General features: G+C 41.1%; 1 protein-coding gene across 1 annotated transcript in view; it reads left to right on the plus strand.

The window, feature by feature from the left end:
* Window positions 1-18,642, plus strand: part of doc2b (double C2-like domains, beta) — a gene marked incomplete at both ends in the record, with an annotated part of 105,571 nt that extends 86,929 nt beyond the window's left edge. Inside the window, 4 exons of the mRNA XM_079170994.1 lie at window positions 9,099-9,256; window positions 14,570-14,651; window positions 17,160-17,256; window positions 18,509-18,642. Of these exons, the coding sequence (XP_079027120.1) occupies window positions 9,099-9,256; window positions 14,570-14,651; window positions 17,160-17,256; window positions 18,509-18,642 (471 nt within the window). The remainder of the gene's footprint in view (window positions 1-9,098; window positions 9,257-14,569; window positions 14,652-17,159; window positions 17,257-18,508) is intronic.
* Window positions 18,643-25,254: the final 6,612 nt, after the last annotated feature.

Consider the following 25,254-nt stretch of genomic DNA (forward strand, 5'->3'; position numbering starts at 1 on the left):
TCTGTGAGGTGATGACACTAGGAATAGATTCTGTCAGTGATGATACCTCACTCACAAGTATTTTCATAGCCTCCACCACAAAAAGCACATCCTGACACGATGTTTCCAGCTGAATCCATACCTTCACCGTGACTAAATGTGAAAATGATTGAGAAAATTGAAGGTAGACCAGCTTCAAATAGTAGCTTTTCTACAGCTATCAACAGCAGAGATTGGATGGATTTACTCTGCACCTGCTGTTAGCTCTTATATTGCACATCTATTCAGGAAGCAGAACCCTGGAGGAGGTTTCACTGGGTCTGGTAGCTCAGACCATCACCACATGCAGCAGTGGCTTTTAGAGAAGCTGCAGAGCAGATGTTTGTGTCAAACTCCATCGCTGTTTTGTTGTTGTTTTTTTGCTATTTTGGAACACCCTGTCAAATATCTTACCCTAGCAACGGTGAGTATAAAGCACAGTATGGCCATTTTCACATAGAAATGCTTCAAGGCAAAGGGAAGCTATGACGGATGCTGGTTATAGAGAGAAAAAAGGGAAAGACAATTTCTGCTCTGCTTGCTCTTGAAGTAGCAGATAAGGAGTTCTGTCTCAACACAGGATGTTCTGGATGCTGTGCTGAGGAGAATATAGCACAGGCAATTTAATCATCTCATCCAGCAGCTAGCAGTGCCCGTCTTAAGCCTCTTTCCCACTGGACACGCACAAGCTAACACCCGCTAACATCTGGCTTCTGTCTTCAAGGCTACGATCAGCATTTGTTCCTATAGGACAAATGACTCCGCAGTAGTGACGGGTATTAATGCACTTTGTTTTTTTTGGGACCAGACCAGATCCACTCCTTCCGCTCTCAACTTTCACATTAAAAGGCCTTGACAATATTTACAGGCAATATTCGTCACGCCCGGGGTGTTTAAAGAACGTTCAAAAACATACAATTAATATGCTCTCCTCAAAGCTTTGAGCTTTGTTCGACTTTCCACTGTTTTAACAACCACCAACTCTGGTTTGAGAGTTTAAAAGAAAGACAGTAGCACATATAAATAAAGAAGTAACCATCGTAACATATTCGCTATTTACCAACTCTGCTTTAGTTGCCTATGTGACATCCACCATGACACGCCAATGCAACTGAACGGCATTCACACTCGGAATAGAGATTTTCGCCAGCTCGGATCTTGGAGGGAAACGGGTATTAATGGTGGTTTTCGGCTGACAGTAGAGCATTTTGATTGTCCAGCTCTTAAACAAGCCAGTCAGCCTGTGAGCTTGTGGAATGGACCCGTCACAAGTTGAAATGCAGAAAGAAATGACAGGATTTAAAAATCAACAAAAAAAAAAATCTACCAAAAGCGGACCATTTTAAATAAATTTATCTTATCTGTGACCCCTGGGAATTTATAGTGCTGTTTAAGTTTTGACATTAAAACGCACCCATGAATGAGCTAAGAACCTTTAGGATAGCGCCTCCATTGTCACCACAGTAAAAAGATAAAAAGTGCTCACATAGAGGTCTTTGGAAGACAGAGGAGCTTGTTTGTATGTTTTGGTAATCTGAAGGTAGCTGGGCAGCTGTGTCCTTGTAAACATTGTGACTATTCACCCATTTCTATCTAATGGATCTGTCTGCCAGCCTCTACCCTGGATCTGCCCTTAGCATTGGCACCAGCAGACAGTAGAGGGGCTGACCTGTGTAGGAGCCAGCAGACTAATCTGCCAATGAATCTTGGATCCGTGTCTCTGTGCAGTACATTTCTCTATTCCCTCAGCTCAGCTGGACAATGAAAGGCTTAATTGTAAGAGACGGCCACAAATTTGAAGCTCACCCTGCTGGTTTAATTCCTGTTTTTGGAGAGAAAAAAAGGCGCTTTATCTCATTACAGTTCATGTTAACCAGTGATGTTCATTTGTCTGCCCTGGAAGCTCAGCACAAGCAATGATGTTGCTACTGTGCTGAATTGCTGGACAGGGCTTACAAAAAAAGATGGTGGCCCAATTAGTGCGAGAGTTGTTCCAAAACCGATTTTCCAGTATTGGATTTGCCTCCAATACAGCCTAAAATGCTGGATGCGCACCAATCTGATACCACGATATATCATTTATTAGCTAATTTATGCTACAAAGAAACAATAACAACACGTGCTACCCGATCAGTACATCCTGCAGGATTTCTACTGAACATGTGTCATGAGCACCGGAAAAAAACAATCACTGCATCTGAAATAAATCACAGCAGTAATTGCACATGTGCAATACCGATCTGGCAAGTGCAAGATGAGAGTGTATCGTTCGCCAGAGCTTTCAAAATGTGAGCAAAATGGCAATATTTAACACAGGAAAATCTGCCAAACTAGAAAATAAAACAAAGTTATATGGCATTCATTCTCTGTATGTGTTTGTTCGTGTTCCACAAAGGGTTTAACCTGAGCCAGGACATACGACAACAATCATATCTTATTCAAACAGGATTAGTAGTAAACAGCTGCTGAACAAGTTTTTATTGCCGGTATTCGGCAATCAGAATCAGCCAATATGCAAGTTCAGGTGTGAGATTCGGCGTGAAGAAAAATATTTTTTATCGGAAAATCTGTAATTAGTGGTGGGGTCTTAAAGTGGACTGTGACAGTATGGACATTCATGGTCCCCAGAGGATGATAGTTACATTATATTAATGACACCATGAGCTTCAGATCTAAACATTCTCTCTAACGTGGGTTCTGTCCCTGAAACCCAGTCACCATAATAAAATGTTTTTCTTGTTTCTGCAAATCACAGATACTTGCGGTTCAATATTTGAAGTTCTCTCTATTTCTGGCCATCTGGTGAATGGTTTTGTTCTCCACTAACTACCAAGGGAAATATCAGGCTCATTAGCTCTTAATGCTCCACTGTGTTCACCATCTTGTCACTAACTTTGTCCATCTGCTGTTTGGAGCTGGTCAGGTAAATGTACAGTAGAGGTATAAGAGCAGTTCTGCTCTAAATCGCAACGTTGGGAGCCGTAAAACCAAAAAACAATGAGCTGAAAGATGCTATAAATCTCAGTAGAGCTGAGGGGAAACACAGGATTGTCACTATGAGCGAACCCTTCCACGTGTCATGTGATCCCTTAATAAAAGAATTATTGATTATGGCGGCTTTAAGTGCTCCTGGAAATGCTGCAGTAGCATGACTAGATTTCCATAATGTTTTCTGTGGGGATATAGTTAATGTTGGATATTTCACATGAGAGATGTATGCACAGAAGATAGCAGAGCTTTTGACTGTTAAACTCTTGATTTGTATCATTTAGAATGTTTATCCCTAAGTTTTTATTTGAGCTCTTTTTTTATTTTTAGACGTGACTATTAAATGTTACAAAGGAAAAACTCCAGATTTGAAACCGAGTTTTCAGCAACTTTAAGAGGTAAAAACATCAAATCAAAATACTTTACATTTTTATTTCATATTGCAGCACCCTGGGGCATTATACTTCATGTTTTTGTCTTGTTTTTTTAAAGCAATATTCTTTTAGTGAGAAAAGAATCCTTACGCCTTCGAGCACCAGGTTCTCGTATGGGATTGTACCTCCGCTCTTACCAGCAGCGCTTTCTTTAACCTCTCTGTGGAATACATTAGTGCGTGTGCAGACTGAACGCCAGTGGCCTGTAAACCTTGGTCTCTTCTTCTGCAACAGCACAATACTCAGCGAGTCCCACTGTTCTCTGAGAGGTGTTGATCTCAGGGATCCAACCAGGACATTGGCAGGAGATGTGCTTTGGCCCGGCTTCCTGCTACACACTTCCACAGCCTCATATCCTGAACTAACAAAGTAAAAAGAACGGCGCTCATCTCGGGAACATCAGGAGATAGGCTGAGGTTGCCACTTGTGGCAGTTAATTACGGGTTTCCACCTCGAACTGTACGTTAAGAAATTGGAATTGATTCCTGGAATCAGTCAAAAGGAAAACCGCCCTTTATCCTGGAATGTCACCTGACCTTTTTTTCCTGGTAATTTCTAATTTCGCTGTTTCCCTGGTAACCCCTAAGGGGCTGAGTAATACCTGGAACACTTGGAATATTATTGTGTCGGGTTGCTGCAGCTCTGCAGCCTGTGGAGTTACAGATGCAGAGAGAGCGACGTATATCTCACTCGATTATTTAGCTCTGCAGCTACATTCATTTAGAGTGATGTTCAGTCACGTCGGAGGTGTCCGGTTATACTGTGCGTTAAATTAAATTAATGGACATCCTCCAGCCGATCTTAATTGAGTTTTCCCCCAGGCAATGGTACAATTAGCTGGAAAATGTTAAGCAAACACTACTGCGCAGCAGTGTGTTTGTTTATGTAAGTAGATTTTAGGTTTGAGCAGATTGATGGGAAGAGGAAGAGGAAGAGGAAGCTCACAGAAGAAAACACAGCGGATTATGAGACAATGGGCCCCTGGGCACACATGTAAAAGGCCCCACCGCCTCTACCGCAGCATAGGATGGAGACATGCAGACTTTATAGTTGTTTAGCTTCGTCTTTTTGACCCTTTTTATGGTAATTGTGTCTCTATCGTCGTTTTGTGTCTCTTTGTGATCATTTGCTTCTTTGTAGTAGTTTTGTGTCTCTTTATGGTCATTTAGTGTGTCTTCATCGTCTCTTCCACAGCTGTTGTGCATCTCTTTTCTTTGTGGTAATTTGTGTCTCTCTGGGTTCGTTTTTTTGTGTCATTGTAGTTGTTTATTTGTCTTTGTGGTCATTTTGAGTCTCTTCCTGGTTGGTACGTGTTTCTTTGAGTGACATGTTGTAGGTTAAAGGGCCCCAGACATTTTGGGCCCCTGGGTCTGTGTCAAGTAGGCTCGTTCAGTAATCCGTCCATGAAAGCAGAGACAGAGAGCAGACAGAGTCAAAGAAGAGCAGAGGCCCATGTAGTTTTAGTTTTCTCGCGGTTAATGATGTTGTATGGTCATTAACTGAATTGTCAGTTTAATATGCGTCTGTTTGTTCATAAATATAGCATCTTAAAAGTAATTTGTTAGAGAAAAGGAGGAGAGTAGCCAAGGTACTCGGATGATCTGCGAGTGTGAAATGGAAAAGACGACAGTGCTGAAAAGATGTTAGCACTTGTCAGCACCGTGATGCCATCAAGGCAGCCTGAGGTTTGTGCTTCCTCCCTCGCTTTCTGTCTCGACACTCTTGTATTCCTGTCAGCCTCTTGGTTCGCCACAGACTTCCCCGCCGACCATCTTGTTAAACGGAGATGGAGAGGCAGAAACAACAGTGGGATGTCCTGAACACGGATAAACAGCAGAAGAAGAGACGGGACTAAATGGATTTGACAGTAAACCGAGGCGGCGGCCGAAACACGTCGGCATGCCAGACGAAATGGATGCCGAGTCCACGAGTCCAGTGAGACGTCTCGTAAAAGTCATCTGTGATTCATGGAGAGAGAGTCGGTTCCCTGGAGATATCCGATTAGTACCCTGCTGTGGACACCGCTGGACAGCTTGTTGAGCACTGTCTCCTACACGCAGTACAAGACTGTGTGTAGGAGACAGAAGTCTGCATTCTGCAGAGACTATCGGCCTGTTTCTTCTTCTTCATTTTATTATTCTTATACCGTTTCTGAATGTTATGGGCGTCAGTGTTTTTGCAGTGAATGTGTGAGTGTTGTAACAAAGACCACTGCTTGGAGCTTTTTCATAGCTGCCCATTCAGACACAATTGTTCTAGCTTGTAAAATAGTTTTGCATTTGAAAATGTAAAAAAAAAAAAAAAGCCATTACAAGGTTGTAAAATTTGCTACAAAACCTTTTTTTTTATTCTTTAAACCTGCAATAGCTGATTTCTTTTGACGGCAGATGCCTGCTGCGACTGAATCAACAACAAAAGAGCAGTGAGAGTGAACCAAAATAGTACAATTTCCCACTGGACAGCTAAATAGTAAGCTGAAAGTCACTGTAAAGCACTGCACAGCAGAGGGGAGCTTCAGCTTAGGTTCATCACTAGAGGAGGGTTGTTCCACATCGTCACTTAACACATTATTAAAAAAATATGGATTATCGCCGCTTTAAAGTTTATTTATCATTATTAGTTGATGATAGCATTTTTCAATGGAATCAATTTTGTTTGTAGGAATTCATTATTGACCTTTGAAAACTGTTGACAGGCGACATGGAATTGTAAAAAAGGGCAATTGTTAGTTTTTGTGCTATGAATTTGAATGTATACGACGTGCACGAGCCATAATGAAGCAAAGCATAAAGCAAGACACGTTTTCTGGATTATGAGTTTGGTGAGCGTTTTTCATTGATGGGCACCATCTCAGGGTCCAGTTCTTATAATACATATATGAATGCAACACATTGGCGAGCTGTTTCCATTTTCCCATTGTGTATCTACTTGCAACACATGGACATGCATGATGCAGAGAATTCTCATTAAATTGCATTGAACAAAAACAAATCAGAAGGGGGGGCGACTCCTCTGGTTGTATAGAAGTCTATGAGAAAATGACTACTTCTCTCTTGATTTATTACCTCAGTAAACATTGTAAACATGAGTTTATGGTCTCAATCTCTAGTTTCAAGTCTTCTTCAATACAGCATGATGTTCATTTACTAAATGATGGTCCATTTAGAGTCACACAGACCATAAAGCAGGGGATGCTTTAGGGCGGGGCTACACAGTGATTGACAGGTCTCTACCACAGTGTTGTCCGGTCTGGCGGTTTTTCCGTGTTTTCGTCCACTTTAATCTATTCTCGCTGTGTTTTCAGTACGTGAAAGTTAACGTAACATTTTTAGTCGCCTAACAATATATGTTTCGGCATTTTGTTTTACTTTTACACCTTTTAGTGTCACTGTGGTTCCAAAAGACGGCCAAAATGCAAAACTCGAGGCTTCAAAACTGTAGTCCACAAACCATGTCAACTTCCTACAGACAGTCTGTGGTTTGGGTTAGTTGTTCTCTGCCAGAGTGTGTTTGATTCAACCACTGGGGGGAACCAAAGTCAGAATCTTTTAAAAGTTAAACTTCTAGACTAGCAATTTTCACAAAATGCCAATTTTTACATATTTGGCAATGTGTTTCATTGCAGCTCAAAAGACACGTTGAAGTGTGCAGTTCAACAGGAAGTTGTTACCACTGAAGGATTCATCGATGGTATTTTTTGAAGTCATGTCAAGATACAAAGTATTAGAACTATGTGTCTCTTAGGTTTAACTGTATTGCTTAGCTCTGGGGTGTGAGGTCATTTGTCATCAAGTCAATTTCATTTATATTGAACCAAAATCACAAAGTTGCCTGAAGGGGCTTCACAATCTAGACAGCATTCGACACCCTCGGTCCTTAGACCCTCGCTTCGGAGACAGCGAGGAAGAGTGAGACAGCGAAAAAAAACTAATGCATATCAAATTTGAAATAGCACAAACCAAAGTAAAATAACTCACAGTCCCATTTCCCACATTTCCACTAGTCCATGCACTTTCAAGTAGCCATTGATAAGCATGAAGTCGTTAAGCCTCTCTGTGCATTTCCTCAGCTGATATGAATGCTCTTATACTGTATATGTGGTAAAGAATGAATGCTGGTGTAAAGGAAAGCCCAGTGCATATTCACACAATCAGCAGCTGCGGGACTATTGCCGGTAAATTGCATTTCTAAGTCATTGGGCATAGCTGTGAAAAAAAACAAAGCTTAAATAGCTCTTTAGGGACCACGAAAAAGTCATATGCGCAAGTATTTTTCCCTCTTCGGAGCTTGAAGTGCTCTGTGAAGCAGTGAAAGAATGCGAAAAGAGGCTAAGCATTAAACATTAGGTAAAAACTGACTCGCTAATCAGATCGCTGGTCTCGGGCTTGGAAAGGGACTTTGGTTCGAAGGCTGCAAGAACTGCCAGCTTGAAGATATTCAAAATATCTTTGAATGAGCTATTCAATCGTTCAACCAACCAAATAAGTTAATCAGGCTACATTTTTGAAATAACAGCAGGTTCATGTAATCCCCTTGAGTAATAAAAGATAAAGTATGTAGCAACTAAAAGGCATTACACGAGACAGTATAAATAAGGGGGGGGGGGATTATTGAACTTATTTATTATTATTTAGTTCAGTTAAGTTTAGGCAACAAAACTACTTGGTTAGGTTTAGGAAAAGATTGTCCTTTGGGTTAAAATAACCACTGAAGTATGCAAGTTACGTGACAAATAAATCAACGTTGACTTCTGGTTTCACACGGGGCGTGAACAGCGGCCTCCTGGCTGAAAGATCGCCGTTTGTTGGACACATTCCCCCCTCCACCCACCCAGTGCGGGCTTGTGCGTTCTTTATACTTCCTCATTCATGATTACGAGGCGTACATACAAAATAATGTCATGGAATATCTACGTATTAAGACGCATTGTTTTTCCGAGCTAAAGCTACGAATGCTGGATGAGACCAGCCTGTATAAATTGAGCCATCTTCTGGGAAGACGGATAAACAGCACAAGCTCTAAATGTTGCACGTTCACACTACATGGTTTGAAATGACATCATAGCGTGCAAAATGACCTAAGAAAATCACCTTTAATGTCAAATCACCAAATCAAGACAAAACATGTTTGAGTTCATTCGGCAGGACGTGAAAGGTTTGGTCCTCTTGTTGAATGTTGCGCTCATCAGTGAGAAGGCCTGATGTGTGTCAGTTCAGATGTTTGTCTCTAAAGAACATGTCAAATTAATTTTGATGAGGCTATTAACTCACCATCTACAACGGAGGTGACATTAATCAGCCAATCAGTGTACGGCTGATTTTCAGGACACACAACTGTCAAGAAGTCGCTGAAGACTTTTTAGGATATTGACTTCCTTTCACAAAATGCTTGACATGGCAAAAACAAACTATTGGGATCTAACAAATGAATGAAATCCATGAGCGAGAACATTTCCATGTAACAATGTTGTCTACATGGATTAACAGCATGTTGGAAATTAAAGCTTTGGTTTAATCGAATGAGGATGATGCCAGAAATGAGAGAAATCTGTTGCAAATGGCGCCGGGCATGAAGCCGAGTGGCTGGCTGGCAGCCACTCGGTCGCATAAATGCCTGCACGTGTTCAACAACTAAACATTGTCATTTTCACCACCGCAGGTCAACAAGACAGAAGACAAGTCCCTGGAGGAACGAGGACGCATCATGATTTCTCTCAAGTACAACACCCAGAAGTCTTGCCTGGTAGTGGGCATCATACGCTGCGCTCACCTCGCCGCCATGGACGCCAACGGCTTCTCCGACCCCTACGTCAAAACGTCAGTATGCAGACACGTGCAAAGAAACACACCCAAAAACAGAAACCGGAGCCGTTACAGCAAAGCCTATAGGAGCATCAGCTGGTTTGCTTTCATGCCACATTCTGATATGTGATTCTGGTTTATTTAAGACTTCATTTCAGAGTTTGCGCCATGATTTCTGTCTGCAATAAGACTGTACTCTCTAAGTTAGGACTGCAATGAAAGATTATTTATTTTAAAATTTAAGAAATCATCAATCAGTGTTTCCAAACGCAGTAAAGAAACCAGAAAACAAAACAAAAAAAATCACATTTCAGAAGCTGGAATCAGAGAATATTTGAGAGTATTTTTCTTCAATAATTACTCAAACCAATTATTTGATTATCAAAAAAGTTGCTGATTTATTTAATAGTTGACAATTAATTAATAGATTAAAGTTTGCATTCTACTCTACGTTATGTTGCTTTTAGCGGTATCCACAATTTCATGATCATTTCCCGAAACTGTTGCTCAAGGACAAAATCTGGCCTTTTGTTTGCAGGAGAGGAAATAATTCAGGAGGTCACAAATACCATTAAGACTCGGCCGCCGGCCTTCATGAATATTGATTTCATATTTCATAGCAAATTGGCTTTTTAGTTGTCAAGATAATGGTCAAAGTGTCAAACTGCCATCACCATCCATAAGCCCTAAAATCTTAATTTATACACCGTGAAACAAGCATTTGTACATTGAAAGGAAGCACTTTACAGCATACATGATGTACACACAAGGGCTAAAGCCACCCGTCAGTGTCGATTGATTACCCCCATATACTGCTATTTTTAGTGGATGTACAAGACGCTGCAGAAGAGCTGAAATGGATTAGCTGGCAGTGCTGATGTTTTAGCAGAAAAAGAGGTGAGCTACCTGTGATTATCAGCTGCACGAAAGACACGCAGCACAAGAGGCCATCCGCAGGGCTGCAATTTGGAGGAGAGTCCTATTTATCACACCTGAACATTTCCCCAAGTCTTTCATCTGGCTGAGAAATGAAAGTGCAATTAATTTCCGACTCTGCCGTCGCACACCCCGGGAACAAAAGCGCGACTCGGAGGAGGGCTGGCAACAATCTTTCAACAGTTTGAGGTTGAGAAAATCTCCCTGAAGCTTGAAGGACACGCGGGCAGATAATGGATTTACCGACAAGCTCATGTGAGAGGGAATAAAAGAAATGTATACTCTGTCAGATAGACATGGCTGCACGATGTCTCTCCTCTCTCACCGGCAGAGTCTATCTGACTCATCGGATCACAGCTGTCACCTGAACAGCACATGGTTTTATTCTATTGTGTTTATTCTTTAAATGCATGTGTAGTATGAATGTAGGATGCAGACATCAATTAGCCGTGGTGGAGTACAATCCTCTGTAATGGCTCTCCACTCAAGGACTTTCATCAAGCTTAGAGGTTAAGATATATTTAAATGTTCGGTTGCATTACGCAGCTGCTGAGCAAAAGCATTTTAATGCAAAACTGCAGTAATTTAGAGCAAAATACCATTTAGAACCATCGTATGGTGCAATGGCGTTATTTGCATCCGAACTTTCACTTTCAGCTCGTTTCGCCTCGGGGTCGGTAGTTCTATTACATAACAATTAGGTTCCCTGCAACATTCTCATCAACAACAATTCGAGCGCCCACTCCCCCTGGGGTAAGTTTGTGAGCAATAACCCACTTATATTCCCTTTAAGTCTCTGTGTTACCTCTAGAAATTGAAGTCTGTGTGGGTCCAGTGAGCACATAAACGGGAAAGAGAGATGTGACGAGCGACTGCGATTGCTCACTGGATTGAAGTATACCACCAACGGTTCTTTGTCAAATGGACAGAGGCAATACACAACATCCACTACTAGAGTTGTTCTGATATAGATACACCTATCAGAAATGCCTCCAACACAGCCCAAAATACTGGACCAAGAATAGACGAGTCTATGAACCGATCACATATCTCGTTATCATATAATTTATCGGCTCTTTTATGCGACAAAGGAACAACAACACGTGTCACTTGTCACCTGATCCCAACATCCTGCCATGATGGCTCTGAGCATGTGCAAACTAGTACTACACACCTGTGGTTAAACACTCCTGTGCACTTTTTTTCCCCTGATAATGAAGAAGAAATTTGTGTTGAAATAAGCAGGATGAGAGCTAGTTAGCGTTAGCCGTTAGCAGCCGGTGGGCAGCACAGTCCTGCTGGGCTCGACAACAGAGCTAACCGCTAACAGCAATGGAGGTTGCATTATGTTGCGTACAAGCTCCATTCAGTAAAAATAAGTATTGGGTGAAGGTAAATTATAACTTTATTATGGTGTGTTCAAATATAATCTTGTAAACTTCAATTAATACAGTTGTTTGAAGAAGATGCTTTCACAGAAATATAAAGTTTAGAGAGTGAATTATGACCTTTCTAACTTCCTACCACTAAGCAGCTTATAATACATTATTAAAACTACTAAAAAATGTCAAAGCAAACAATTAAATAGAAATGCAATTATTTCCAAATCCTTTGAATTGTGTGTGTTTATGCAAACAACCACGATAGATGACAATAAAAGTAAAAGGAAATCATTTTGTGACGTTTACACCGACTTCAGCATGATGGGGAAGAGAGTAAGTCCATGTATGTAAATACATATCTGAACAACATGCAGGGTCTCCTATATTCATATATAAGTACAAACTGCCTTTTGAATTATTTATGAGGGCAGAACAGATACGCCTTCACCCGGACCAGCGGCAGCTCTAACGATGTGTTTTCACCAGCGACTCACAGACGGAAACCTGAAACCGATGAGAAACCGCAACAAACTCGGTGGCCAGTTTATTAGGTTCTCCTAAAGTAAGCTCTGCAACGAGTGCTGCCGTCACGAAGGTTATGATGTTCAGGTTAAATTATACATTTAGGGTTCAGCTCACTTTTTGCAAATGTTCTTGTTAATCAGTGTGCCATCAACATTCAGTCTAATTATGACACCAAATGTGTAATTTTATTATTTCCATATAAGCATTTAAAAACACATTTCTCCCATGACAATTGTAATAATATATTAGAGGAAAAAACAAAAAGGCTGCCATCCTTATGACAACATCTACATCTGAGTTGATATCATTAACTCTACCAACCTTCCACCCGTCTTGTTCATCAGCATTAAACATAAATTCTGCAAAGAAGGCAACGAGCACCAGCCAATCAGAGCAGGGCGAGTCTTCACAGAAGGAGAAATAGCCAATTCCCATTCCTGATCTCCACACAGGGTTTAGTTCTCTCGCTTCCAAATCCTCGAGTGTGTGAGAGCTCTCTCACAAACATGTTGAGCCCTCTATGAACCCTTAACCCAGAAGTCCGCATTTCTGCAAACTTTGCCCAAAAGGAAGAACCCACAATTCATAGCAATGTGAGTTTCCAGTCAAGGACTATTAACATTACTCAGGAACATTAAGGATTAAAGACAGAACATAAAAACACTTGAAATCAGAGGATATTTACTGATTTATTCCTCAAATATTTCAATTTGTCATTGAAGCAGTTTTGACAAAAAATCGAGTAAAAACATTATTTGACAATTACCTCTCATCTTATGAGGAACGAGTCTGGAAGACGTTCAGATCAGGGGGTACACAGTTAGGATGAATACCCTCCATTGTACATCGTATTTTTTTGACGTTGTCATGGCAACGTGATATGTTGCAGCAAAGTGCTGTCCCATTCGTATTCACACCAGCCTCTCACACTCAACCACTTACCAGGTGACGTCAGTGAGTCCCTGAGGGTTCAGGGTTTAAGACCGCGGGGGGGGGGGATGCTGAGATTGGGCCAATCAAACTGCCAATGGCTGTAAAAAAGGTCATCTGGCATGCACATGAGAGGGCTCTTCAACATCTCCAATAAATTATCTGGCACACTTATTGATGTTGTGCCATCAGTTTAGCTACCGCGTTCAAAAGGTTGCCTACGCCTGCATTTTACCGAGAGATGTTTCTTATAATTTGTTGATCCCATTTAGAGGTTTCAGGGGAGATAAAATATATATTAGAAAAAAACAATACAATTCAACAGCACCACAAACTGCCTTTAGAGAGGCCGTGAATCCTCTGAAACCGTTTGAATAAAAACTAAACGTTATAACTTTGGTGAACACAGGACTGTTAAGTTTCAGCTCAGTGTACCTAATAAACTGGCGACTGAGTGTAGACCGCTTCAGACGGGACATTACAAGCAGAAACATCATTTTCCATGCACCGATCAATTTTAAGATATTTGGCTATTTTGCTTCCACGACACGTCTTCTTTCAGACGAGTGTAAAGATTTATTTCACGGCTTTGTCTCCTAAATCCACCAAAAGTTACCATTAGATAATACCTCATTTACATATTTAAACATGTCTAATGAAGTGGTGAAGTTTCATGGTGATATCTATGAGTTCATGTTGTGACCCTCTTCACCTGTAGAGTCTCTAAATGTCTGTAATTGAACTAAACGTCTCTTTAAAAGACGTTTTCTCTAAATGAGTTTGTTCTCAGACTCTGATCCAGAAATCTCCACTTCAGCAGCTCTTACACACACCAAACGTTACACTTTCATTCCTCTCCATGTTCTGAATGTTAACACAGAGGGGTTTGTTCATATTGAGAGATCCTAAATTCCCTCAGTAAAACCCTTTGACTCTAACATGTCAACAAAACAAAACAAAACAGAAATGTTAAACCCGGCTCTTCTACAACGTTCAGATTTGTTCTGGAAATGTATGAAAATCGGCACATATTTAATCAGATAATGACTCATGTTGAAACTGTTAAGATTATTAAACCTCACTAGAGAAAGCTCATAAAACCTAATATTCACAAAACTTGAGATTTATGTGGTGTTGTTGGGAGGCGAGGAGTCTTCAACGCTGTATTCTCATCATTAACTTAAATGAAAACTAATGTTTTGGACATCAATTTTAGGAGGCGATGGCTTCCACGAATTACCAACTGCAAAAAAAAATGTCTTTAATAAAATCACAGATGGAGTCTATTAAAGTCAGATAATGTAAGTAATGTATTTTAAGTAATGTGGTGATGTGAAGCAGCTGTGTGGTTGGATGTGGGGCAGTGCCACAGCGCCCTCTCCAGGACAGAACGCAATAACAGCTGAATGATGCTTCCATGAGGATTTACATAGTCGATGAGGGTTTCAAATGATACCCGATGAAGGCATTTAATGGGTGAATCTGCAGGGATTTGTGGTCTTTTCTCCGCAGTAAAAGCTTTGAGGTATTAAGTCTTCGCTCTGCTCTCCTGCAGGTACCTGAAGCCCGACGAGAACAAAAAGTCAAAGCACAAGACTGCTGTGAAAAAGAAGACGCTCAATCCAGAGTTCAACGAGGTAGGAATCCACCGCTTTGGCGCTAAAACCTTGAAGCTCCAGTTTTAGTTTCCATTTTTCTTAAAAGTGTTTATCCAATGCTTTTATGTGCTGAGCAACCTCCATAACCTCAGGAATCACAGAAGCCATTGTGAGAGTCAGGTGAGGCTGTCAAATTGAAATCTTTCTTTCATGGCTTTGTGAGAGCAGCAGAAGTGAAGGCGTTTCTGGATGTAGGTAGAACATGCATGTAGCTCAGGTGTCTCTTGTCAGCGTCGATACTTTAACCTTTTATCTTCTATCATCTACTAGTGAGACGCTGACGCAACGGCCTTGTGAACATTTTCATAACAGCGCCAGAAAAGAAAACTTGATATGAGACGTCTTCTATTCATCATTTCTTCAAAGGCATTTTAAGTTTTCTGTTAAACTCTTACTGAATTATACCTGAACTTTTACTTTGTTGCTTATTTAGTCATGAATATTTAATCTTAGAGAGAAAAAAAAAAAACGTAGTGTCGCTCATCGTAACAAATCCATAAGAAAGAGAGAATTATCACCAACTGTGCAGTTCCTCTCAGGTCTCTGGAGCGCTTTCTCACATAGACATAAGAAGTGGACGTAGTCATGTCACGGAAGTTACCATATTTAAAATATGTCGAGACGCCTGCTAGCGACCTGTTAATCACTGTGTAGCCCCGCCCTAAAGCATCCCCTGCTTTATGGTCTGTTTGACTCTAAATGGACCATCATTTACTAAATGAACATCATGCTGTATTGAAGAAGACTTGAAACTAGAGATTGAGACAATAAACTCATGTTCACAATGTTTACTGAGGTAATAAATCAAGAGAGAAGTAGAGTCATTTTCTCATAGACTTCTATACAACCAGAGGAGTCGCCCCCTGATGGACATTAGAGAGAATGCAGCTTTAAGACATGAAGCATCGACTTCATTCCTCAGAAACGGGGGTTGCCCCTTGGTTTATCAGCTTTTTTCAGCTCGTTATTGGCATTTTCAAGGCATTAAATTCATTTTGGTTCACGCTCCTCGGCCCATAAATGTAGACAGTGCAGGTAGTGTGGATGTACTGGGGCTCGTAGACCAGTTATCACACCTTATTTTCATCAGTCAACTCTTTTGTAACCAAAGTGACTGAATGTAAATATTGTTGACATCAGAAATGAACTCCCTGAGGACCCAGACTTTTTTTGCAGACTTTTTTTTGCAAGAGGAAGCCAAACATGTTCTGGAGGTCCTTCAGAGTGTCGCGCCACAGGGCAGCTCGTCTCTGAAGGACCCGCCCATATACGAGCGGACGGCCACGGCCAAACGCTGACGCAGGCCAGCGGCTTGACATTTACCTCTGACATTATTTGCGTCCATATCCCTCCATCACCTCTTGGCCTTTCTGTCAGAGACGAGCAACGGTATCGAGGCATTGATTTCCACTAAGCAGCGGCCCTGAATGAACTACAGATATAAATGCTGAATGAATTCCCTTCCTTCACACGGTGCAAACTGATATCACAAAACACTTGTTTCGCTTCATCGACGGGGGACTTCATTGGTTATGCTCCTGTTACAGATGAGTGATACCAATCTCTTAATTCGACATGATATAGATTTAAATGGATCCTTCTAGAAAAACTAAATCCCACGACACATACCGCCCAATATTAAGAAATATGAGTACAATTACATCAAATGTTTGTGCCACCAAGAACAGCCCAGTATTTTACAGAAATACTTTAATAATAAACTTCCTCATAACTTTCCTGTGTGTTGTTTTTACATGTTTGGAGGAGGTTACTCGTGCATGTTGCTGTATTTGTATCTACGTTTCATTCAGGTCATTCTCTCACATGGTTGATGGTGAAGTGTGCAACTGGGCGCTCAGTTCTGATGTCTCATTGGCTTCCATAGTCGTGTGATGTTTGCCAGCTCAATATGTCAGGGCTGTTTTGGTACAAACATTATGTAAAAGTGGTAAAAAACGTTTGGAAGCGATGCATTTTTTTGAATTTGACTACAGATATTTTTTCAGGGAATCAATACCACGAGTACAGTATTGATCTGCCCATCACTAACTGCCATTTTCACATTTTACATTTAATTCCCCTGTGCTCCAATCAAGACACTTGTAGTATATTGAATGAGTCTACGACGGTTCACTCTGCAATGAATGATTCCCTGAGAGTGAGAAAAAGCAACAACTAAGCTGAATATTATTTCAAACACAAACAAAAACAATTCAAGCTCAATGAGGCAATCAGAAGTATGTGAATCACTTTCACCAGAAAATGAAACATGCAGATTGCATTCAGGTCTGTAATAATACATTAAACCCAACACTACACAGAAGAGTTCTGTTATTCAGGTTGCAAAGCAGAACGGATTGTTATTGAATGTCCAGGACCTTTAAACTCACGTTTTAGGCTTCGTACTTTGTGATGATCTGAAAATATGTAATTGTATGTGATCACACTGAAGAGAGGAGCTCTTATTTTTCTGCTGTTTTTCTGTAGGAGTTCTGTTACGACATTAAATATGCAGACCTCACCAAAAAGACCTTGGAGGTGACCGTGTGGGACTACGACATCGGGAAGTCCAACGATTTCATAGGTAAGCACGGGCGAACCGCGCCAGCTCTGCTTTCACCGGAGATAACGATGAGCTGAAACAGCTCGATAGATATTCCTCAGCATCAGCAGCACCACTGGCTGTCTGGACTATATTTGGACTGTGGAGGAGTGACTTAGAGATGCCGTACACAGATGTGTTAGCTACCTGTCAATCACAGTACGCCCGCCCTAAAGCATACCCTGCTTTATTCATTTATGTATTACTAAATGAACATCATGCTGTATTGAAGAAGACTTGAAACTAGAGATTGAGACCATAAACTCATGTTTACAATGTTTACTGAGGTAATAAATCAAGAGAGAAGTAGAGTCATTTTCTCATAGACTTCTATACAACCAGAGGAGTCGCCCCCTGGTGGACATTAGAGAGAATGCAGGTTTAAGGCTCTTCAGGATTGGCTTCGCTTTTTCGAACGGGAGGTTGTCGCTTGTGTTGGACAGAAGCATGCACCCAATGCATCCTGGTACATGTGGGCAATGCAAACACGTCTCCAATTAGCAGGAGAAATCAGCTTTCTGGGTCAATATAGCAGCACTGAGGAGGTTATTGCTTCAGTTGACTACATTTATCAACACTGATCGGACATCCACATAAAAGGGAGGTGCACTTTCTCTTTAAGAATCAAGTAACGTTGCAGGAAGGACACATTTCATGCTCTCATCCCTCAGTGACCTTGCCTGTATATCAAATTCAAATAGCACTGTTTTTTATTCATTCAGCTTCACAGGAACTAGACTTCCAGCATTAAGCAGCAGTAAAAATGTTGACTTATTGTCTTTATTTTAAACAAACACCTAAAAGCATGTTTCACTGCAAGTGCTTGGAGATGTTTGTTAAACACGTATTCACACATTTATTCAAAAACAAACCGACACCAGCTATAATACCATGAAATGGACGTGGTAATATTTCACTGTGCCAACTAGAGATCACTTTAAACCAAGATGGATGCCCTCGGCAACACAGCAGACACCATCAGAACAGCCACTGAGAGGACCTGGAGGGGAGATCGTTGGGTCTACATTAGTGAATGATGTATTAACCATTAATAAATCCCTAGTTATAAAGAGTGTGTCTCATTACAGATAACATATTTAAAGCCATACACAGTTGTGTTCCGTTACTATAATGCTGCTTTTACCTTTTCGCGTTCTTATAATGTGACAGATTGATGTAAATCTTTGCTGAGAACTCAGCGTATGACTGATTCTCTGCTTGTGCCTTCTTTCAGGTGGAGTATCTCTGGGTATCAATGCAAACGGAGAGAGGCTCAAACACTGGTTTGACTGTCTTAAAAACAAGGACAAGAAAATTGAGCGCTGGCACACGTTGACCAATGAATTACCTGGTTCATTAAATGACTGAAGACCCCCATCCTGTCCCCCCCCCCCCCCCCACACCACCACCACCACCACCAGATAGGACTTCCTGCCTTCATTTTCCTCACCCGTCTTCTTCTCTGGATTCTCCTCGACCTGCGACACCTCTTTGGGAATATATTTCCTCTCAACAGGGCTCGGTTAAAAAAATATCCTTACGTTTGTGTTCTTATGTACAATAGGGGTTGCACGGCTACTCATTTCTTTTCAACAGAAATTCAATGAACAAAATGAATCACGGGGATTACAGTGTCGAATTTGTAAGCTTCGTAATTCTAAATTTGATCAGTGAAGAAAAAAAAAATAAAAAATAACGGAGCAAATGCTTTCTATTCGATGAGATCTTTTAACAGCAGCTAAATGATTTACCAATGATTCACCAGTCCCTGAAACAGCACAAACAAAGAGTGGAGAATCCAACAAAGGATGTAGCAACATTTTATACTGTTGGGGAGTATGCAGAAATGTTTAGTGGAGTGGTTCTCATTTCGAAGATGTTGCACTTTAATACGATTGTCAAGCTGTTGGGTAGCGAAGGTCCTGTCGTCGTTCACCCCCATGTAAGTCCTGTAAGCTCTGACCAATGGGCCGACTACAAGCAGTTTGTTCTAGAAACATGGAGCATTTATTTTTTAGTTTGACTCATTTGCCTGGTAACGACAAGGTCCTAACCTCAAGTTAATTCCTCAGTATACTTCAAACTAATTTGATCGTGCAACGTGCTGTCCGACCGAGACCGTCCTCCAGGAAAACCAACTCAAGCTTCAGTAAATGTCCACATACTACAGGTTATGTTCGGCTGCGGTTATTACAGTATGACGCTTGTCCATTGAGAGCAAAGGAAGTAGTAAAGACTTTAGGGAAGTCCACAGAGGGAGATGGTCAGGGTGGTCGGATGGGTCAGCAAAAGATTAGACTTTGACCTTTTCTACCAACTATTAACGTTATTTAATTCAACCATGATCATTCCATAACTTGTGCCTAAACCAAGCCAAACCTTAACCATAGCGATGTCGCGTTTCTACCCATTCTGAATGTCCACAGTTGGAGGAAAGCATGCAGTCATATCTTCCTCCTGGCTTCATCCCACTGCCTCCGCCAATCCATCTCCAACAACTCTTTGTCTTTCGTCTTTGTCACCTCAATGCGATGAATCATTCAAGTGGGGAAACACTTTCAAACTGTCTCTCCTGGTGGGGTTGTACATGGTATTACAATCAAAACGTTTAAAAAAAAAAAAAGTACAGCAAGGAGAGCTTGAGAGAGAAGTTTAAATGCTGCCTCTGGCTTTCAGACCGAAAGCCGCGTTAGAAAACATTCTGCTGGTGAGACGATGAATTACAGGTTTACTTCCGTGACATAGATCAATGAATTTAAAAGGCGTATTAAACACGGACGCACTGCACGGCGGCAGCGTCACAGGCATTCACAAGACAATAGTGAGGCAAACAGATGGAATTCGGCTTGCACCATAGACTGTACATAAGAAATAGACGTAGTTGTTGCGAGTTTGGGAACTGCGGTTTTAAAAGCCTAGAGTTCTGCATTTTGACTGTGGCCATCTTGGAATTTCAGCCAGTGAACGCAAGTGACTATATTTGGACTGAGGAGGAGTGACGTAGAGACGCTGTATACGTCCCTGTGTAGCCCCGCCCTAAAGCATACCCTGCTTTATGGTCTGTCTGACTCTAAATGGACCATCATTTACTAAATGAACATCATGCTGTATTGAAGAAGACTTGAAACTAGAGATTGAGACCATAAACTCATGTTTACAATGTTTACTGAGGTGATAAATCAAGAGAGAAGTAGAGTCATTTTCTCATAGACTTCTATACACTCAACGGCATGGCCTCCCTTGCTGTTGTCTGTCTGAACGCGGCCTATAGTGGGTATTGTGGTGTGCGGGTCTCAGCCAGACACTGTAACACCATCAGCACCTTGTTTGAAGTATACTGAGGCATCAGAAAATCAACTTTGCCTCCCCAAGCCTACTTACAGCAAGTATATTTAGGTGTCTTGGCGCCACCTACTTGGATTACTCACTGATTTTTCAGTGCAACCTCTGATCTATAGAGCTGCCTGGTTGTGTGGTAATCCTGATGTCAAGGCTCCACAAGTGGTTCGTCCATTCAATCATCCCACCCGGACCTCAGAATAGCATATTTCTTATTTACAGTGCTAAAGCGACAGGTGTCTAAATAAGATGCATTTAGAAATTCAAGTAAAATTTGAGATCAGTCATGGGTACAAGGCCACAGTGCTGTTTTCAGCTCGCTGGCTGGCTTCGGTCAAAAGGGAATGCTTCATAGACCCTTTTACAGCTTGTAAACAGTGTTAGCATGTAGTTTGGCAATGGAAGTACGCTGGAGTGTAACAGCTTGTCAAGCTATGCAAGGTGATTAACCACCAAAGATGAAGAATGCAACATAAATAAATGGACTTTTCAGATCCGTGTGCTGTCAGTGAGTGAGTAGAAGACATTGGCAAGTGGAACAATATTTAGAGGTCAGATATAAAGATGCATTTGAATGAGAAACCGAGCGTGCAATGTTACAGCTCGCCAGCGAGGACGTCACCAGATGACAACTCTGTTATCTGTGTTCATGTACAGAACGTCAAACACCATGACAGAGACTCAGAGGTTCGACTTTATTCACTTTTAAAATGGCCGCTACAAACAGTCCGGTGGCAGTCGACACGTTTAACAGCTTGCAGCTCTAGACGTCGTCAGTGTTTCAGTTTAACTGGTGACCGTGTTAACTGGTGACTCTCAGATGAAAGCGTCGTGGATGTTCGTAGTGACGGCAGCTGTTGAAAACACCAACAGAACGCGTAGGAGTCCTCGTAAACTCGTAAATCAGTTTTAAATACAGACTCATCTGTTTATTATCTACATCAAACTTTTATGTAAGTTACTACGAGCAACCACGGTCACTAGTTAAACTGAAACATCTACAGAACTGTTGGAATATTGATTCTGACAACCGAACATGCAAAAACCAGAAATGTTGATGCTGGTGACAGTTTTAATTCCATGTTTAAATCATATTAACTCGTCTCGTTGACTGGGGCAAAACAACTCTTCTGTTGCCAACATGCACACGCATATTTTAGACGACGTCGGTGGTAAAAGGGTTTAAGAACAGCGGTTCAGACTTTAGGTTCAAGATGTGTCAATGGGTGCAATAAGAGCATAATCGTGTAATAGCTGCACTGAATCTGTGATTAGTCAGGTAATGAATTTAAAAGTAGATTTCATATGCACCCGATGATTCAGGTGATTTGTGATTTTGAAATTTCAGCACCGAGGTGGAAACACTGACGGTCACACAGCCTCACTTCTGTGTGGAAGGTAGAGCGCCTACTCGACAGAAAGCAGCTGTAATCAACAACAGAGTAAAGTTCAGCGGCTGAAAAAAAATAAATAATCACTTGTCGAACCACAACAACACCACATGATTGGGCAGCTCTATGGCGTGCGTGTGCGTGTGCGTGTGCGTGTGTGCGTGCGTGCAGCTTATCGTTTACACTACTGAAAAATGAGTTTTCACAACAACAACAAAAAACTCGCTGGCAGCATTTTCACCTGTAATGTGGCTGAAAATGTACCCGCTGTTTGTCAAAAGGGCAGAATTTCAACAACGGAAAGTTTACGTCAAATATTACAAAAAAAAACAATAACAATAATAATATCAAAAGCATGTATTGTTTACAACAGCCTATTGTTGCTGAAGTTCAAGTTTGCTGCTGAGGGGGCGAACACGCCCTTTGCTGAAGTCACTGCGATTGTTCAGTCGTGCGATGCAAGCTTCGCTGAGACGGGCGAGAAGGGCACGAATTTTTAATATACTAGCCGTGTATGTATATTGTTACTATGATGTGTTCTTTGTTTTTCTAATGTAAGCAGCTCCACTGTAAAATGTATCAAACAGAATGTAAATGTTTAACCCCTTCTATTCCACAGTAAATCCTCTGAGAATGTGCAGCTTAGTGCTCCGTGTTGATATCGTTCACATGTCAAATCTCCAGCTCTGTATCTGAGCACACACACACATATCTGGGAATAGAGACGGCTGAACTCACGGCCCAGGACCAGGTTTACTAAAGTCAGACTTTTTTACTTTAAGTCCTTCTAGCCTGTTAAAATATTTATGTTTTTCTCTTTCTTTTAATATTTTATGTTGAAGTTTCGTACCCTTAGTGCAGCCCTGGAAACTTACCAGAACTGAAAAACTCCCAACTTGCGTTGCCCTCATGGACCAGTAGGCTGGGATGCATGCCATGTACTTGTGATTTTATGAGTTTGATGACCTTTCTTTTCTGCATGCCCCCCACGCACCCGCCTTCCTTGTAAAGTCCCACCGTGCACTGACTGGTAACAAGGAACACAAAAAAAGAACAGTCCTCGCATATCGTTCAGGATTCCCGTCAGGCTTGCAATTCAGCTAACAGCCTTTTTGTCATCGCCCCGCGTCACTGTAAGTGAACGGCCGGCCACGTTTTGTTTTTAGGGAGCATGTAGATCGCCGTCAGTGCGACTGCTCTTCTAATCACATCATTTCAACTCACTCATTTCAGCTGGTGGACAGCGACGAACAGCCCTAATGTCCATTTCTTATATTATTTGACCCTCTTAACCCCTTGTTCTGTTGTTGACACTATTACAATGCTTTCACACTACATTCTGCTCATCCTGGAGAAAATTTGATTTAGACCAACGTCATCACACCTTCAGCACCGAGGAATGAAATGTTTAATGCATCACATCGGCCCTCGCTTCTTTAAAGCTTTCACAGCCTCTTCAGCCACATTGATTTGTGATGCACAAACCGGCTCTGAAACCTTGTTGGCATCTCAATATAATCCTTGACACAACGGTGATCCCTCTCTCTCCCTCTCTCTCCCCGATGAATATGTAATGAATACGTGTGATTTTGATTTTGTAATCTGTCTGCCTTTGTATGCAAGCTCAATATTATGAAGAAAAAAAAATTAAACTGCATGCGTACGTTCTTGGTTTTGTCATGACATGACTTTGCCTAATGTTTGATACTGTTTTCTGTATTAAAAAAAAACTAAATACACGACTGTGGATGCTCTAAGATTATGCTATAAGTCAGTCTTTCTTCTGGACAACATTTTGTACCTTTGAACACTATCGCATTGCCTGTTTGGCTGCTGTATTGACTATCTGGAAGCGTGACTTGATGTGAATTAAAATCTCTCCTTTGTTGTTTCGTTTCCTCTTTGACACTCACATTGTCCATCATTATATTTTAGTCCCACGTCAAATGAACAGGTTGTCTTTCCTCATTTTTACTTCTGTCATTTTGTTGAATGCTCTCCAAAGAATAACTTTAAAAATGACGAGATGATATTGCAATGAATAGTTATATTTTAGCAGTGTTTGTACTATAACGCATAATGTAGCGGACAAACAAATGTGCATATTCGCACAACGTCACACAATCAATGCAACATTTGAAATCAAAATGATATTCGAGTAATCCAGTGATTTGTTATTGCACTACTTAAGGAGGACTCACAGGAGACAGGTTTAAAAAAAAGAATATTAAAACCAATGCAACAGGCAGAAAGATCCGGACTTTAACTTGCAAGCATGGGTCAAGCTCCAAAAAACACAAACATTTCCCAAAATACAACCAACAGCTGACTTTATCAGAGGTTGGAGATACTTCAGAAGTCTATCAATCTATCATGACTGTACAAAATGAACCGTGCAAAGAAACATTTTTAACCAGATGGCTACGCACATATTCAGACACATTGAAGTAAACTACTCAGTAAACTACACATTCTCGTGCTGCAACTTCTACTTTTCAGAGCCCAGCTGCATTGTGCAGGTCTATTGAACAGACAGGCCATTTTTCAAGTGGTATTCCCCTTTAAAACAAGACAATTCAAGGTGTGCCTTTCGCCAGATTACTCTGCACAGCTCTGTGTCACACAAAGAAAAATCAATTAGCTGCTTTTCTTTGTGCCCTCGTCCCCTAATGCGACCCGTTTTAGCCCAAAAGTAAAAGAATCTGGACTCTGTCAGCAACATGCAGGTGCTAATGTCCTTCCACCCAATATGATCAGCAACACAGACAGATCACAGCAATTAGCTTGGTTTTTATTTAACCACAATACAGTTAAAACTCAACTAAACAGTTATATTTGAACAATTACCGTAAAACTTCAATTTCATTTAATTAACGGATTTATTTGCTTCAATCACTGAACTTAACCGACCAATTTACTTCCTTTCGCATTAAACTGTTGCTCAACGAAGGTGGTAAAATACTATAACATTGTTTAGTTAAACCAGTATGAATATTACTTAATATGTAAAAATGAAGCAATGGAATAACATTCATTACGAAACATTCATTTGATCTATTTCTTAGACGGTTAACGACCCTCCTCTCACCAAGCACACCCAACAGCCCGGTGCAGCTACAGTGTCGTTAGCACATCAGGAGATGCTGCGTGTCTCTGTTGAGCAACACTTCGGTGATCGTTACAATTTATAGTAACAAAGGAAAAATACCTCCAGAACCGGCGGCTCCTCATTTCACGCCTCTATTTAAAC

This window comes from Pholis gunnellus (genome assembly GCF_910591455.1).
Source record: "Pholis gunnellus genome assembly, chromosome: 13".
NCBI lineage: Eukaryota > Metazoa > Chordata > Actinopteri > Perciformes > Pholidae > Pholis > Pholis gunnellus.